The 15,579-nt window shown below is 39.3% G+C and overlaps 1 protein-coding gene across 2 annotated transcripts in view; it reads right to left on the bottom strand.

Annotated features, from left to right (window-relative positions):
- The window catches only part of BLTP1 (bridge-like lipid transfer protein family member 1), a 244,078-nt gene that overhangs the window by 91,864 nt on the left and 136,635 nt on the right, over positions 1-15,579 (bottom strand). For both annotated transcript variants that reach the window (XM_077815193.1, XM_077815194.1), the window contains exons 39-44: positions 14,197-14,347; positions 11,474-11,626; positions 10,746-10,986; positions 9,642-9,790; positions 7,040-7,259; positions 4,733-4,891 (exon numbers count right to left, since the gene is read on the bottom strand). In XM_077815193.1, coding sequence (XP_077671319.1) covers positions 4,733-4,891; positions 7,040-7,259; positions 9,642-9,790; positions 10,746-10,986; positions 11,474-11,626; positions 14,197-14,347 — 1,073 coding nt within the window. The remainder of the gene's footprint in view (positions 1-4,732; positions 4,892-7,039; positions 7,260-9,641; positions 9,791-10,745; positions 10,987-11,473; positions 11,627-14,196; positions 14,348-15,579) is intronic.

The following is a 15,579-nucleotide window of genomic DNA, read 5'->3' as shown; positions in this document are numbered from 1 at the left end:
CCTCACAGATGCAGGGACTAATTTCCTGGCAGGAACTATGGAAAATCTTTGGGAAGCTCATGGGGTAAATCACTTGGTTGCCACTCCTTACCACCATCAAACAAATGGCCTGGTGGAGAAGTTCAATGGAACTTTGGGGGCCATGATACATAAATTCGTAAATGAGCACTCCAATGATTGGGACCTAGTGTTGCAGCAGTTGCTGTTTGCCTACAGAGCTGTACCACATCCCAGTTTAGGGTTTTCCCCATTTGAACTTGTATATGGCCGTGAGGGTAAGGGGCCATTGCAGTTGGTGAAGCAGCAATGGGAGGGATTTACACCTTCTACAGGAAGTAACATTCCGGACTTTGTAACCAATCTACAGAACACCCTCCGAACCTCTTTAGCCCTTTCTAAAGAAAACTTACAGGGTATTCAAAAAGAGCAAAAAGCCTGGTATGATAAACATGCCAGAGAGCGTTCCTTCAAAGTAGGAGACCAGATCATGGTCTTAAAGGTGCTCCAGGCCCATAAAATGGAAGCATCGTGGGAAGGGCCATTCACAGTCCAGGAGCGCCTGGGAGCTGTTAATTATCTCATAGCATTCCCCACCTCCAACCGAAAGCCTAAGGTGTACCATATTATTTCTCTAAAGCCCTTTTATTCCAGAGAATTAAAGGGTTGTCAATTTACAGCCCAGGGAGGAGACGACGCTGAGTGGCCTGAAGGTGTCTACTACGAAGGGAAAAGTGCTGGTGGTGTGGAACCTCGCCATGACCCTTGGGTGTATGCAGCGACAGCAGATCCAGGAGCTGTGCACTAGCTATGCGCCAATGTTCTCAGCCACCCCAGGACTGACTGAACAGGCATACCACTCCATTGACACAGGTAATGCTCGCCCAATTAAAGTCCAACCTTACCGGGTGTCTCCTCAAGCTAAAACTGCTATAGAAAGGGAGGTACAGGATATGTTACAGATGGGTGTAATCCGCCCCTCTGGAAGCGCATGGGCATCTCCAGTGGTTCTAGTTCCCAAACCAGATGGGGAAATACGTTTTTGTGTGGACTACCATAAGCTAAATGCTGTAACTCGCCCAGACAACTATCCAATGCCATGCACAGATGAACTATTAGAGAAACTGGGACGGGCCCAGTTCATCTCTACCTTGGACTTAACCAAGGGGTACTGGCAGGTACCGCTAGATGAATCTGCCAAGGAAAGGTCAGCCTTCACCACACATCTTGGGCTGTATGAATTTAATGTACTCCCTTTCGGGCTGCGAAATGCACCCGCCACCTTCCAAAGACTTGTAGATGGTCTCCTAGCGGGATTAGGAGAATATGCAGTCGCCTACCTTGACGATGTGACCATATTTTCGGATTCCTGGGCAGACCACCTGGAACATCTAAAAAAAGTCCTTGAGCGCATAAGGGAGGCAGGACTAACTGTTAAGGCTAAGAAGTGTCAAATAGGCCTAAACAGAGTGACTTACCTTGGACAACAGGTGGGTCAAGGAACTATCAGCCCCCTACAGGCCAAAGTGGATGCTATCCAAAAGTGGCCTGCCCCAAAGTCAAAGAAACAGGTTCAATCCTTCTTAGGCTTGGCCGGTTACTACAGACGATTTGTACCGCACTACAGCCAAATCGCCGCCCCACTGACAGACCTAACCAAAAAGAAACAGCCAAATGCCGTTCAGTGGACCAAAAAGTGTCAGAAGGCCTTTAACAAGCTTAAAGCGACACTCATGTCTGACCCTGTACTAAGGGCCCCAGACTTTGACAAACCGTTCCTAGTAACCACAGATGCGTCGGAGCGTGGTGTGGGAGCAGTTTTAATGCAGAAAGGACCTGACCAAGAATTCCACCCTGTAGTGTTTCTCAGCAAAAAACTGTCTGAGAGGGAAAGCAACTGGTCAGTCAGTGAAAAAGAATGTTATGCCATTGTCTACGCTCTGGAAAAGCTACGCCCATATGTTTGGGGATGGCGTTTCCACCTACAAACCGACCATGCTGCACTGAAGTGGCTTCACACCGTCAAAGAAAATAACAAAAAACTTCTTCGGTGGAGTTTAGCTCTCCAAGATTTTGATTTCGACATCCAACACATCTCAGGAGCTTCTAACAAAGTGGCTGATGCACTCTCCCGTGAAAGTTTCCCAGAATCAACTGGTTAAAATGTCCTTGAGATGTCAAAAATATTGTTAGTCTTTATGTACTTGGTAGTATATTTAGAGATGCATGTGTCTTATTAACTCTTTTTCCTAGAGCTCCAGGAAGAAATCCAAGCCAGTGTTTCACCCTAGCTGAGGTTTGGGGGGCATGTCATAAATATAAAGGGAAGGGTAAACCCCTTTAAAATCCCTCCTGGCCAGAGGAAAAATCCTCTCACCTGTAAAGGGTTAAGAAGCTAAAGGTAACATCACTGGCACCTGACCAAAATGACCAATGAGGAGACAAGATACTTTCAAAAGCTGGGAGGAGGGAGAGAAACAAAGGGTCTGTGTCTGTCGGTATGCTGCTTTTGCCGGGGATAGACCAGGAATGGAGTCTTAGAACTTTAGTACGTAATCTAGCTAGGTATGTGTTAGATTATGATTTCTTTAAATGGCTGAGAAAAGAATTGTGCTGAAAAGAATGACTATTTCTGTCTGTGTGTCCTTTTTGTAACTTAAGGTTTTGCCTAGAGGGATTCTCTATGTTTTGAATCTAATTACCCTGTAAGGTATCTACCATCCTGATTTTACAGAGGTGATTCCTTTACCTCTATTTACTTCTATTTCTATTAAAAGTCTTCTTGTAAGAAAACTGAATGCTTTTTCATTGTTCTCAGATCCAAGGGTTTGGCTCTGTGGTCACCTATGCAAATTGGTGAGGATTTTTACCAAATCTTTCCAGGAAGTGGGGTGCAAGGGTTGGGAGAATTTGGGGGGGGAAGACGTGTCCAAACTACGTTTCCCAGTAAACCCAGTTAGAGTTTGGTGGTGGCAGTGGATATTCCAAGGACAAAGCATAAAATTAATTTGTACCTTGGGGAAGTTTTAACCTAAGCTGGTAAAAGTAAGCTTAGGAGATTTTCATGCAGATCCCCACATCTGTACCCTAGAGTTCAGAGTGGGGGAGGAACCTTGACAGCCACACATGCATGCGTTTAGTTTTGAATTCACAATTTATACTGCTGCTCATTATTATCCCAAATAACATGCATTTTACTTAAGCAAGACTCACTAACTAGATTACTCTTCTCTATCCATATATGCTACATGTAACGGTATAACTGTAGATATCACTACACACCTTTTGCAAAAGAAAATTTTGATAGAGCCATGTCCCTGGGCCATAGAATTATACCTACAGCTATTTCAGGAACCTGAATTTGTGACCAAATTATTATGGTTTAATTAACTAAACTCATGCCATTAAATACTATACATCTAATGCAACTGTTTAACAAAGATCATTTAAAAATCAAGTTCACAACACTCCTACTTTGTGGTTCTTTTCACAGAATAGCAGGTTACAGATTTAACAGGTTACAGAATCAGAGTCACAGTGGGTAAACACCTTCACACATCTATAAAGTTAAGCACTCACAATGTGTTTTCAGGATCGGGGCCTGTATTTGTTCAACCATAAAATAATCACAAGCTAATAATTATATTCTGAGATTAACAAAGAGAGGCTAAAGGACAGTTAATAAATTAAAAAGGAGGAACCTTCAAATTATTAATAGAAAAACTGAAAATTAAAAAATTCACATTTATAATCCTTCCCTTGTTCATAATCTTCAAAAGGACAACGGAAAGACCAGTAAACTACTGTAAATTATCTTGTTTAATGTGTTTTAGCACATTTTTTAATCCTTCAATCCCATCTCTCCTTTCTTTTTCCCACTTTCAATCCCTCTCATGTCCTTTCACTACCTCCCCTTCAGGTTAAAGCTCATCTTTCTCAAAACAGAAGAAATATGCTTGGTTATATTTAGCTTCAAAACTGAACAGGGAGAAAGAGGATGTTTTTCCTTTGTAAACTAACATATACACAAAAATAAGACCTTTATTGTAGAGACAAGAGCCTTGCTGACACAAGAGGAAAGCATGAAAAGAAAGGTCTGCAACACACTGACATTTTCAAAATTCCCATTAATTCCTTGGGAGCAGGACTGAGCCTGAAGAAAGGAAACCAAGGGTTTTCGGGCTTTTTTTTTAAAGCTATCTTTCAGCAGTTCAACAACTCTGCCTTCTTGGTTTTAGGAGTTATCTTGTTTTCTTTCATGCATAGTTTTTTCAGAGTTTGGTTGAAGTGAAACTCTGAGGGAACCATGTCTGGATGACGTGCAGCTTGAAAATGCTGAATAAAGAGCCAGTCTGGACAGAAGCCAGAATACAGAGATTTGCAAATTATGTAAAGACTTTTCTATGACATCCATCACTGTAATATCTAAGTGCTACAAATACACTAATGCATTTATGCTACCACCACTTCTCTGATATAAAGTAGTATTATTAACCCCATTTGATAGACTAGGAACAATAAAAAATTAGCATATGGTAATTATGCAGATTTCTGCATTCTGACTGGCCAATGACAGCTACAAGAATCAGAGTGTAGAAATCTGCATACAGGAAAGATAGGAAATAGACTGATCGTGCAAATCAAATACCCTGCATCAGAATGCAAGGAATTGCATAACTCAGGGAAAACTGATAACTATGCAATATCTTTGAAGTCCAATCAGAATTAACAATACCTGTTGGAAGGCTATTGTGTCCAGATTTGGTGTTGGGAGACTCTTGCACTACACCTCCTCTGTTGCCAACAGCATTTGACATCCAGTTATAGAAACTCACAGATGATGGTTCAGACAACAAAGGATGTTCAGATAACATGTCGGTGGCCACGGTATTTCCTATATTAATAAATCAGTAAAGTTTTAAAGACCACCACACCAAAATTACTGTGTAAAATTGGTACACAACATAGGTATATTGATAATGGAAAACAGGTGAGGTCTTTACTGTTAACTTACTGTTTACTTTACTTTACTGTTAACTTATTCTGATATATAGGAATTGCTCAAGGGATATTTCAGAAAGGTATAAAAAATAGTCAGACAGCACTCTTGCAAACTACTGGTGCTGGGGAAGTCCACCCCAACCCTAGGCTTCAGAGCCTGAACTCCAGCCCCAGCTGTAACTCCAAAGTGCTATCCATACAGCTATTTTTAGAGCACTAGCACAAGCCCCACTAACCCCAGTACGTCAAATCACGCTGGAAGGCTCACTCCAGAATGCTGTACACACACACACACGCACACACACTAGTAAGAATATATAAAATGAAAGCTTTTTAATATATATTAAATTAATAATTTATTTATTTATTTATTTGGTTATCATCTTCTCCCACAACCTTCCATACTTCAGAGTAGGGGTGAGCAAAGACAAGCAACATGAAGACCTTATAAGATCTTACTCCTGTAAAGCACCTAGTACACCAAGGCCTCAATCCTGTTCAGAGACTCCAATTGCTACCGTAAAAACAACTGGAATGGTAACAAGCAGAGAGTCAGGAAATACAAAGTTAATACCGTACCGAGAAGGTTAATTCATCTATGTTAACAGAAACTTTTTTTTTTATTTCTGCTTTTCCACTGAAACCACAGATTTATGGTATACATTTTGATACTAATATTCAAATTACAGGATGCGCAGTGAGAATTAAATATTAAGTTGTGTACTTCCAGACTCTTACTTTAAAATAAACAACTTTAATGATGCATTTTTACATATTTATTTTGCTTTTTGGCTTTGGGCATTTTTTTTTTTTAAAAGCAGAGCTAAAGGAAAAGCAGAGTTAAAGCATTTAAAACTGAGATCTTCATTTTGTGAGGTGCACATGTAGGCAGATTTCTTCAAAATCACTGAGTTGCTAAACAACATATGTGTTCAGCTCCCCTTCAGATCAGCCATTCCTGGAGACACAGCCACTAAGTAGAGGCGGCAGAGACAAAGGAGGAGAGAACAAGGGCCAGTCTACACTACCACAGTCCATCAGAGCAACTGCATCAATGAAGCTGAGCCGCTGTAGCGCGTCTGGTGAAGATGCGCTATGCCAACAGGAGAGCGCTCTCCCATCAGCATAATTACTCCACACCAACGAGAGGCTCTCCCACTGGCATAGCATGGTGTAGACACCGCTTCAAGTCCATGTTATTTCGGTCGCTCAGGAGGTTGCTTTTTCACACCCTTAAGTCAATGTAAGTTATGTCGCTTAAGTGGTAGCGTAGACAAGCCCCAAGCGAGCAAAAAAGAAACCGAGCAGCTGACTGTCAGGGAGGGACAGAAGGCAAGAAGGTGAACAGCAGCCCTAGTGTTAGTCCAAGATACAATGGATGGAAGTTGAAGCTAGACAAATTCAGACAGGAAATAAGGCACAAATTTTAACAGTGAGGATAATTACCCATTGGAACAACTTATCAAGAGTTGGATTCTCTATCACAAGCAATTTTTAAATTAAGATTGAATTTTTTTCCCAAAAGATTTACCACCTGTTTGAACTGAGGCGTATCAGGGAAGTCCTATGGTCCATGTTATGCAAGAGGTCAGACTTGATGATCACAGTGGTCCCTTCTGGCTTTATAATCTAGTCCCTGATTAGGCCACGCACCTTGGTATTGGACACTTTTCTCAAGAAGAGTTATATGCAAAGTTTCTCAGTTCTGTTGTTTGAGTGGTTGTACGTTTACACACACACACACACACACACACACACACACACACACACACAGTATACCATTCTTGGAAAGAGAGCAGACATGCAAAATTTCAGTTGAAAATTCTATTTTTTCATAAAGTTATAAGAATTTAAAGATGGAGGGGGAGGTTAAAATATAGCAGTCACCACTAGGCACTGCTTTAACAACATTAATGCTTCTTTAGAAAGTCAGAAGGAAAAATATCCTAACACAGTAATAATCACCTTTGGGATTCTTTTTTGATATTAGCCCTTAATACGGTAAACTGAAAAAAATCTAAAGACATAGCATGTACAGTACCTGTTCTTGTTAAAGAACTACTTTTAACTGCTGCAGTACTTCTCTGAGGAGTCCCTTCAAGAAGATTATGCAAACTAGGAAAACTTCCAGTAAGGTAGCTGAGTAGGCTCTCCTTTCTTGGACTTTCCTTGACTGGCATTCCAGAACGGCCAGCATGCACTGGTGAATCCGTGGCTGTGTCCCCACTAGTGTAGCTCAGGGATTGATACGGATGTATACCCTTTCACACACAAAACACAAATCACTAAATGCTAAGTGATCTATGTACATATAACAAAATGGAAGTAAGTAATTATTACGTGCTATGAACACTTTATTAAGCCTGAACACAAGACCAGAATCTAGAAACTCAGGAATCATAATTTGGCTCTGATACTAACTCTTTTGGCAGTCTTAGACAAGTTACGTCCTCTTTGCCTATTTCCACAATTTGCACTTGCCCCACCTCATAAGCATGTTGTGTAGAATTATTAGTTATACTGCATACCAAAGATGAAAAAAGTACTATGATTTTGTGTGTAAGAAGCTGTAATTTAAAAGCAGAGTATGTAAACTTTTAGCACCTGGAATCATGGGTAGGTAACCAGTGTTCAATTTAACTAAAGGAAGTTTGTGGAAGGCACAGCAAAAACTGCTACCTAAACTGCAATTATCTTAACCCATCTGAACTGCAATTATATTTGTTTTTAATAGTCAATCTTGAAAAACACAGGCCTGGAAGCATCATTTTTTGTTGCAAAAGCATCATTAAAAAAAGCTTCATGCTGTCTAAGGTGCTGAAGCACAAACAGGTGGTTTAAAGAATCTGCAGAACTTTACCCAAACAGTAAAAGTAAAATTAAGACTTTTTCCCTTTGAATTACTTCTCTAAAAACCATTTGTAGAACAGTTTCCCAAAGCAGGCACGCTTTACTATTACTGAATGACACTTTATCAAGCATGGAATCATTAGATAATGATGCCTAAAATCACATTCCTCTTGTCTATAACTGAACCTAATGCGTGAGATCTTGTAACGGTTGAGACCAGAAAGTTAATTATATAACATATTATAGCTTCACCATATGTCAGAAAGGTAACTTTTAATTCAGGTTTGTATATTGCTTTTGAGATAAAAAGTTCATATAAATGCTATGTTCAAAGTAACTCAAATCACAGCAGGAGATGTTAGTCACCTTGTGCAGTACTAGAGTTATTCAAGATGTGTTTCACTATGAGTGCTCCATTTCAGGTGTGTATGCGCCTCATGAATCTGTGATGAGAGATTTTCAACAGCTCTGCCAATTCAGTCCATGTATGTGCTCCAGATATCCTCGTACGCCTTACCAAGGAGATATAGAGCTGCACAGATGAACTGCCCTCAGTTCCTTCTTTACTCTGAAGTTCCATGAGATTAAACTCCGAAGCAGAGAGGAAGGAGGACAAATGGTGGTGTTGTAATAATGGGGCCTACAAATTTACCCTAATTGTCAGCCCTACTGTAAAAATTAAGTGAAAATTCATAAAATGTCACAATAACTTATAACAAATGCTGATAAGAAAAGGTGCAAAAATGAGACAAAGACTAAACTAGTGCAAACAAAAAGGATTACTGATATAATTAAAGGACTGATTTAAGATCACTTCTGGTAAACAAGAAAAGTACAGAACTGGAAACCAGTGAACCAAAACCAGTGTGTCAGAAACTAGGTTTAGCTGGTGGACAATGAGAGGATGAGCCCTTCCGCCTAGCGCACTGTTTATGGGGGTCCTCAAAAAAAAAGACTGACAATGGGCATTAAATTGGAACATTTGTGGGTGTGGAGTTTGAATTCTCCACTTTCTTTAAAACTTAATTTTGTTTGTTTATATGTATATATATATTATATTCATAAACCATCAGTTTGTAGGAGGTAAGATTAAATCATTTACAGAAAAGGGATATCCACAATCAGAGTCCATCTACAAAAGTAGATCCCATTAGTGTAAAAGTGATTTGTTGCAATCATCATGTGGAGAACTCTTACTACTGTTAACGTTGGAAGACAATAATAGCACTGAGGCTACAATTAGAGTACCATGAAAACAGAGAAAATCTTTTTACTATTCTCCTCAAAACAAGAGTCACTTTTAGCTAATACCACCATGGACCCAAAATCAAAGAGGAACTCTCTATAAGAATATCCAGGCCATTTATTTACAGAAAATATGATAGAGTTCTGCAGAATAATACCATCAGTGATAGACTTTATACATCATATTCCTAAATAGTACATTTTAGCCAAAAATTTCCAATTTGTGCACACAACTACATATTTTATCCTAAATATTACTCATGTGCACCCATTCATTCTGGAATCCGCAATTTAACTGTCTGTTTTTGAAAGTGGGGACCGAGAGTTAACTGCTAGGGGGAAAAAAAGAAAACTACAATGATTAAATAATGTAACTCTTTTTCTACAGTATGATGAACATGGCTCAATGCAAAGTATACATTATATTGGTTAGTGTTTAATCCAGGTGAAAATTATTTTTGGGACACAAAATCAAACTTAAAATAGATACAGTTGCAAACAAAACACTTCTCTCTCCCCATATTTTCCAAGTTACAGTATAAACTTACCTTTATTTTCAGAGCAGAATCACTGTGAGTATGGGACTTGGATAATTTTCTCATGATCTCAGCCCCAGTTACAGGCCCAGAAGAAACTCCAGCCGGTGGAGGACGGGTAGCTGTTCCTTCTAGGAGCATTGTGTGTTCACTGACTGTAGCTGAAAAATGTAACAAATTGTACAAATTAACTACATGTGAAATAGTATACAAATAGTTATACTATTAATCTATTAATTATGTACACTTATTCCCAAACCATCATGTACACATCCATGCTTTTGCATTTTGGCACACAGATGGCAGAGAGACTGATCTAAGCAAAATCTAACAAAGAACAAAACCACAAGCATGTGCCAGCTGGCATTTACACAAGAGTATAATGCAGTTGTCAAGCATGTTTTGAAGATATACTAAGACGGCTTTTAAAATTTTATATTACAGAAAATACCTATTAAAGACCGACACAGCTACAACCATTCAAATGCATGACCTAAGTCTACAATGTCAGAGACAGCACATAATATAAGTTAAATGTGCACAAGGCAACTAATTAAGCTGAAGTATTTTATGTTATCAAATAAGAGTGAGCAAGGAAGAAAATCATATGTCAATTTTTCAAGACAGGTGGCAACCCCAGTTCTAGTTAAAACAAAGTACACTGAGGTGAAGTGAGGACTGAACTAGTACCACAGATTTACAGAGTTTTAGCGTCAGATGCCAAAGCATTAGGCTTTGTTTGCATTAGCATTTTTGTGTAAAACTTTTGTCAGTCAGGGGTATGAAAAAAACACACCCCTGACCAACAAAAGGGCTGGTATGGACAGCGCTACGTCAGTAGTAGATGCTCTCCCACCGACATGGCTACCACTGCTCGTTGGGAGTGGTTTAATTATGCTGGTAGGAGAACTCTCTCCTACCAGCATAGAGTGGCTACATGGGAGACCTTATAGCAGTGAAACTGCAGCGGTATAGCTGTGCCGCTGTCAGGTCTGTAGTACAGACATAGCCTTAAAAGATAAACAGTTATTATGCTATTTTATCACAAAAGTTGTCAAAAAAGTATTATTTGTTTCCAAGTCATTGGTATAGAGCATAACTGCAACACAAATATACCTGCATCAAACTCAAACTCTGCTCCATCAGCACTTGTGTCACTCTGAAGGCCACCTCCATTGTCTAATCCAACTCCATCCTCATGCTCATGGCGTGCAGTTGTCTGTGGTTTCAATGGCTGAGCTGGTCTGTGTAAGCTAACTCCTTTGAAAGCTGGTGTCACCACAATGAATTTCATCCACTGCCTAGCAAGTGCAACTAGACCTTTCTTTAAAGTCACTAATGCAGGAAGGCCATCACTCTAAAAATACAGACACACACAATAGCATCTTAACATGAACTGAAAAAGATCCGTGTTACAAAGCATTTTCTGATCAGGCAGAGCATGACCTCAAAGAGTTCTGAAGAGTTTATATTTCTGCAGCGTTCATATCTAAAAATGGAAATGTTTAAAGAAAGCTGAAACATGACATAGGAAGGCCAATAAATTATTGGGGGGAGGGGAGGGGTTAAATCCACATGTTAAATTTATGGTGTCTCCCTAAATTTATAAATAAAATAGCTAAACAACAGATTATAAACTATTCGTCTATAATGTAGAAATGGCAGTCTAAAAAAATTCAAGCTCTATGTAATAGTAACTAATAAGCACTTGAATGTTTTTATACAGTTATCTACACTAAGACACCTGCAGTCTGTACTAGGTTTATATGCTAAACTGTAATAATCTTAATATTGTAAAACTATTAAGTACACACTATTATTTACTTCTTTAAAGGATAACTCACCATGGTAGCATCCTCAATGATGGAATAATTTGCCTGATGAAGGTAGTGATGCAGTATATTACACAGCAAACAGGAAGGATTTTCTTGTAGGAAACGAGCCACTTTAGTCAGTCTGTTGTATTTGCTTCTCAAAGGGAAGTGCATACTTTTATTCTGAAATAAATATATATACATGTATATATTTTCCCTATAGTGAACACATATAAAAATGCATGCATGTTATAAACCTGTGTAACCTAACAGCACCCTAATGTAAGACAGCAAGGAGCTCACTTGTATCCGGTACTGTTCTTTGCAATGTTGTTGTAGCCATATTGGTCCCAGGAATATTAAAAACACAGGATGGATGAGGTAATATCTTTTATTGGACCAACTTTTGTTGGTGAAAAAGACAAGCCTTCTAACTACAAATACCTGTTAAAGAGCTCTGTGTAGCTTGAAAGCTTGTCTCTTTCACCAACAAAAGTCAGTCCAATAAAAGACACTATCTCACCCACCTTGTCTCTCTGGTATCTGGTAGTGAGTTTCAGCTGGTCCGACTAGTTCAGTGTACCACAACACACTAATACCAAAATCTGTATCTTAAAAGTGTCTTATAAAATATCAATAGAAAGCTAATGGTATACTGAACACTCATTATTGTCTGGTATATGTACAGGGAACAAATTCAAAATTACAAACCAACTGGAAATTATGTTCTTAAAGTGTGTCTGCTAGGCAGGGATAACTTCAGACGAAGGTATATGGTTCTGCCACCTTGATGGTTCCTCTAAGATACAAAGAGACAAGGAGAATGTATTTACTTAAAAACCATCAAGCTAACAAGGGGATGAGATAACCACTCAGGAACACAGTACGGGGAGGTTTCAGAGTAGCAGCCGTGTTAGTCTGTATCCGCAATAAGAGGAGTACTTGTGGCACCGTAGAGACTAACCAAATTTATTTGAGCATAAGCTTTCATGAGCTACAGCTCACTTCATCGGATGCATTCAGTGAAAAATACAGTGGGGAGATTTATATACATAGAGAACATGAAACAATGGGTGTTACCATACACACTGTAACGAGAGTGATCAGGTAAGGTGTGCTATTACCAGCAGGAGAGCGGGGGGGGGGGGGGGGGAGGGGGAGAGAACCTTCTGTAGTGATAATCAAGGTCGGCCATTTCCAGCAGTTGACAAGAACATCTGAGGAATGGGGGGGGGAGGGGGGGAGAGAAATAAACATGGGGAAATAGTTTTACTTTGTGTAAGGGTCAAACTCTAAAGATACTACACTGTTGCGGAAGATTTAAAGAAAATCTGTTTAGAAATAGAAAATATTTCTATGTCCATCTCCATTGACGGAGCAGGATATTTGCAAAACTATACTGTGAAAAAAAATACTGCAAGAGACCGCATTGCATTTTAGAACTTCTGATATAGATTATAAAAATTAATAATTCCTCCTAAGAACTAAATAAATTAATTATTTTCTAACAGTTTAATTCTAAAAAAAGCCACCCCAATACTAAAAATTTTTTCCTGCAGTATAAGATTTTTGTATTCAAGTTTCAAAGATGTGATGACGTTTAAGGTAAGGGAATAGGCAACTGTAACAAGCATTAACCTGCCAGGTCTTGCAATAGCAGACAAGGAAGCCCTGAAAAACCTTTCCACCAATGAGACTGATTTAGTGAAACAGAAGAAAAAAAAGTTGATTGCATAAAATCAGGATCATGTGTCCTCTACAATACAGTTAACCTAAATTCTGCATCAAGTCCCCCAATTTCTGCAGTTAATTATGCTGAATTTGGCAGGAAAATGACATTTCTGCATAATCAAGTAAATTAAAAATATTTTTACAGAATTCAATATTAAATTAATACCATTGGTACTGTATATCTTGTGATACTCATTTTGGTGTTGAACTCAAGTCAAATCTCAAATTTTGAATGTTTTTCAGCTGTATACTAAGCCAATATTTTCAGTATTTACTTTGACACAGATTTTTGTATGCTAATACTTAAACTTTAGAGAAGTTGTCCAGTAAAAAATGAAGATTTTGACACCTGAGAAAGGTCACATGGGGCTTTTGGCACCCAAGAAGGGATTTTACCTTTTTTTAAAAATATGGAGGGTGATGGGTAGGAGGGAACAAGGGAAAGGGAGTGAGAGCAATTTTAAATGTTTAGTTCCATGCTCCAGCAAGTAGTTCACTCCTCTCCATCCCACACCCCCAATCCAAAAAATCTTTGGCTACATCCAACAAATACAGATCAATACACTACCTGGACACAACATAAATCATGTGCAAGAATTCACATTGTTTTCATGAGGTTTCAGTTTATAGCCCACAAAGATTCACTGGATAGTTCACACATTCCCAAAGCCACTGTTGCGGACATCAGATCAATTAGTATGGGGCCTAATTCTCCTAATTTCCCATTACTTTACAATGGTGTAACTCCACTGACTTCAACTGGAGATACTATTTATTAACACCAGTGTGAGAGAAGAATCAGGTCCATTTTGTTCACCATCACCAAGGTTTTCTCCTCAGACATAACAGCTAGAAACTTTAGGTTCTATGTCCAAATCACAAGGGGTGAAATCTGTGGCCAGTTCAACAAGCACAGGATTTCAATTACAAGTAAATCACTAAAGAAGCCAGACACCAAAGGAAGGTGTGTTGCTTGTGCTTATTTTAAGTCTGTTGACCTTATTTTTCAGTGAGTCACCAACCTCTAATGCCTCTGTCATTATGCAGCCCATGACAGCACAAATCCTTAGAGTTCCTTCAGTTTCTAATCTGTTTAATGAGGACTTCAGTTGATCAATGGGAACAAGCCATGCACCAACAGCAGGAGTTGCAGTGCTCAGTAGGTTCAGTTGCCTATGTTAAGAAAAATTAAATATTAAAAGACAGAATTCAAGTTCAGCAATAATTATCAGTAATGTTTCCTTATGCATTAGTTTGAGTTGGATATTACATAACTAGGTAGAGTTACAAAGTGAAACAAAACAATCTTTATAGGCTTGAAAATGTTAAGCTATACAGAACAATATTATTCACATTTAAAACTCGTGCAAACGTAAGTATGTGGCTCTAAGTGCCAGAAACACACTCACTAATACCCTTCTCTCACTCATGCTACAGGATCTATTATTCTTCTCCCTCTTTCTTGGCATAAGGTAACTGGATTTTCAAAGGTCACATGAATGGGAGTCATGCAGAGTGTACAAGTAGTTTTGACAGATGGGAAGGGGAAAGAAAATGACACACTTTCTTCCTCTCTCTCAAACAATGCCATCACTTCTCCCAAACAATTTCACTGCCTCAGAATGAAAAAAAAAACAAACAAAAAAACACGTTACAATAAAAGGTCAAGACGGGATAAAATTAGTATTTGCCCTTACACTGCTCAAAAAACCTTTGCTCTATTTTGTACACGAGACTATGGGCAACTTCAACTTTGGGTTTTTTTCAGTGCTTACCAGTGTTAATATAATATTTTCAAAACTGATTTAGGAACTCAAGTCCCACTGACTTTCAATGACACCAAGGGCTTGTCTCTACAAAGGCAAAAAGCCCACAGTAGCTAGTGCATGCCATCCACTCCACACACTAGCTCCCCTCGTGGACACACTTTTTACACACTAACACTTTGTCTACACTAGGACTTTAGGTCGAATTTAGCAGCATTAAATCGATGTAAACCTGCACCCGTCCACACGATGAAGCCCTTTATTTCGACTTAAAGAGCTCTTAAAATCGATTTCCTTACTCCACCCCTGACAAGTGGATTAGCGCTTAAATCGGCCTTGCTGGCTCGAATTTGGGGTACTGTGGACACAATTCGATGGTATTGGCCTCCGGAAGCTATCCCAGAGTGCTCCATTGTGACCACTCTGGACAGCACTCTCAACTCAGATGCACTGGCCAGGTAGACAGGAAAAGAACCGCGAACTTTTGAATCTCATTTGCTGTTTGGCCAGCGTGGCAAGCTGCAGGTGACCATGCAGAGCTCATCAGCACAGGTGACCATGATGGAGTCCCAGAATCGCAAAAGAGCTCCAGCATGGACCGAACGGGAGGTACGGGATCTGATCACTGTTTGGGGAGAG

Source organism: Eretmochelys imbricata, chromosome 4 (genome assembly GCF_965152235.1).
Source record: "Eretmochelys imbricata isolate rEreImb1 chromosome 4, rEreImb1.hap1, whole genome shotgun sequence".
Lineage (NCBI taxonomy): Eukaryota > Metazoa > Chordata > Testudines > Cheloniidae > Eretmochelys > Eretmochelys imbricata.
The sequence above is the reverse complement of the archived record's forward strand: the minus strand, read 5'-3'. Positions and strand labels throughout refer to the sequence as shown.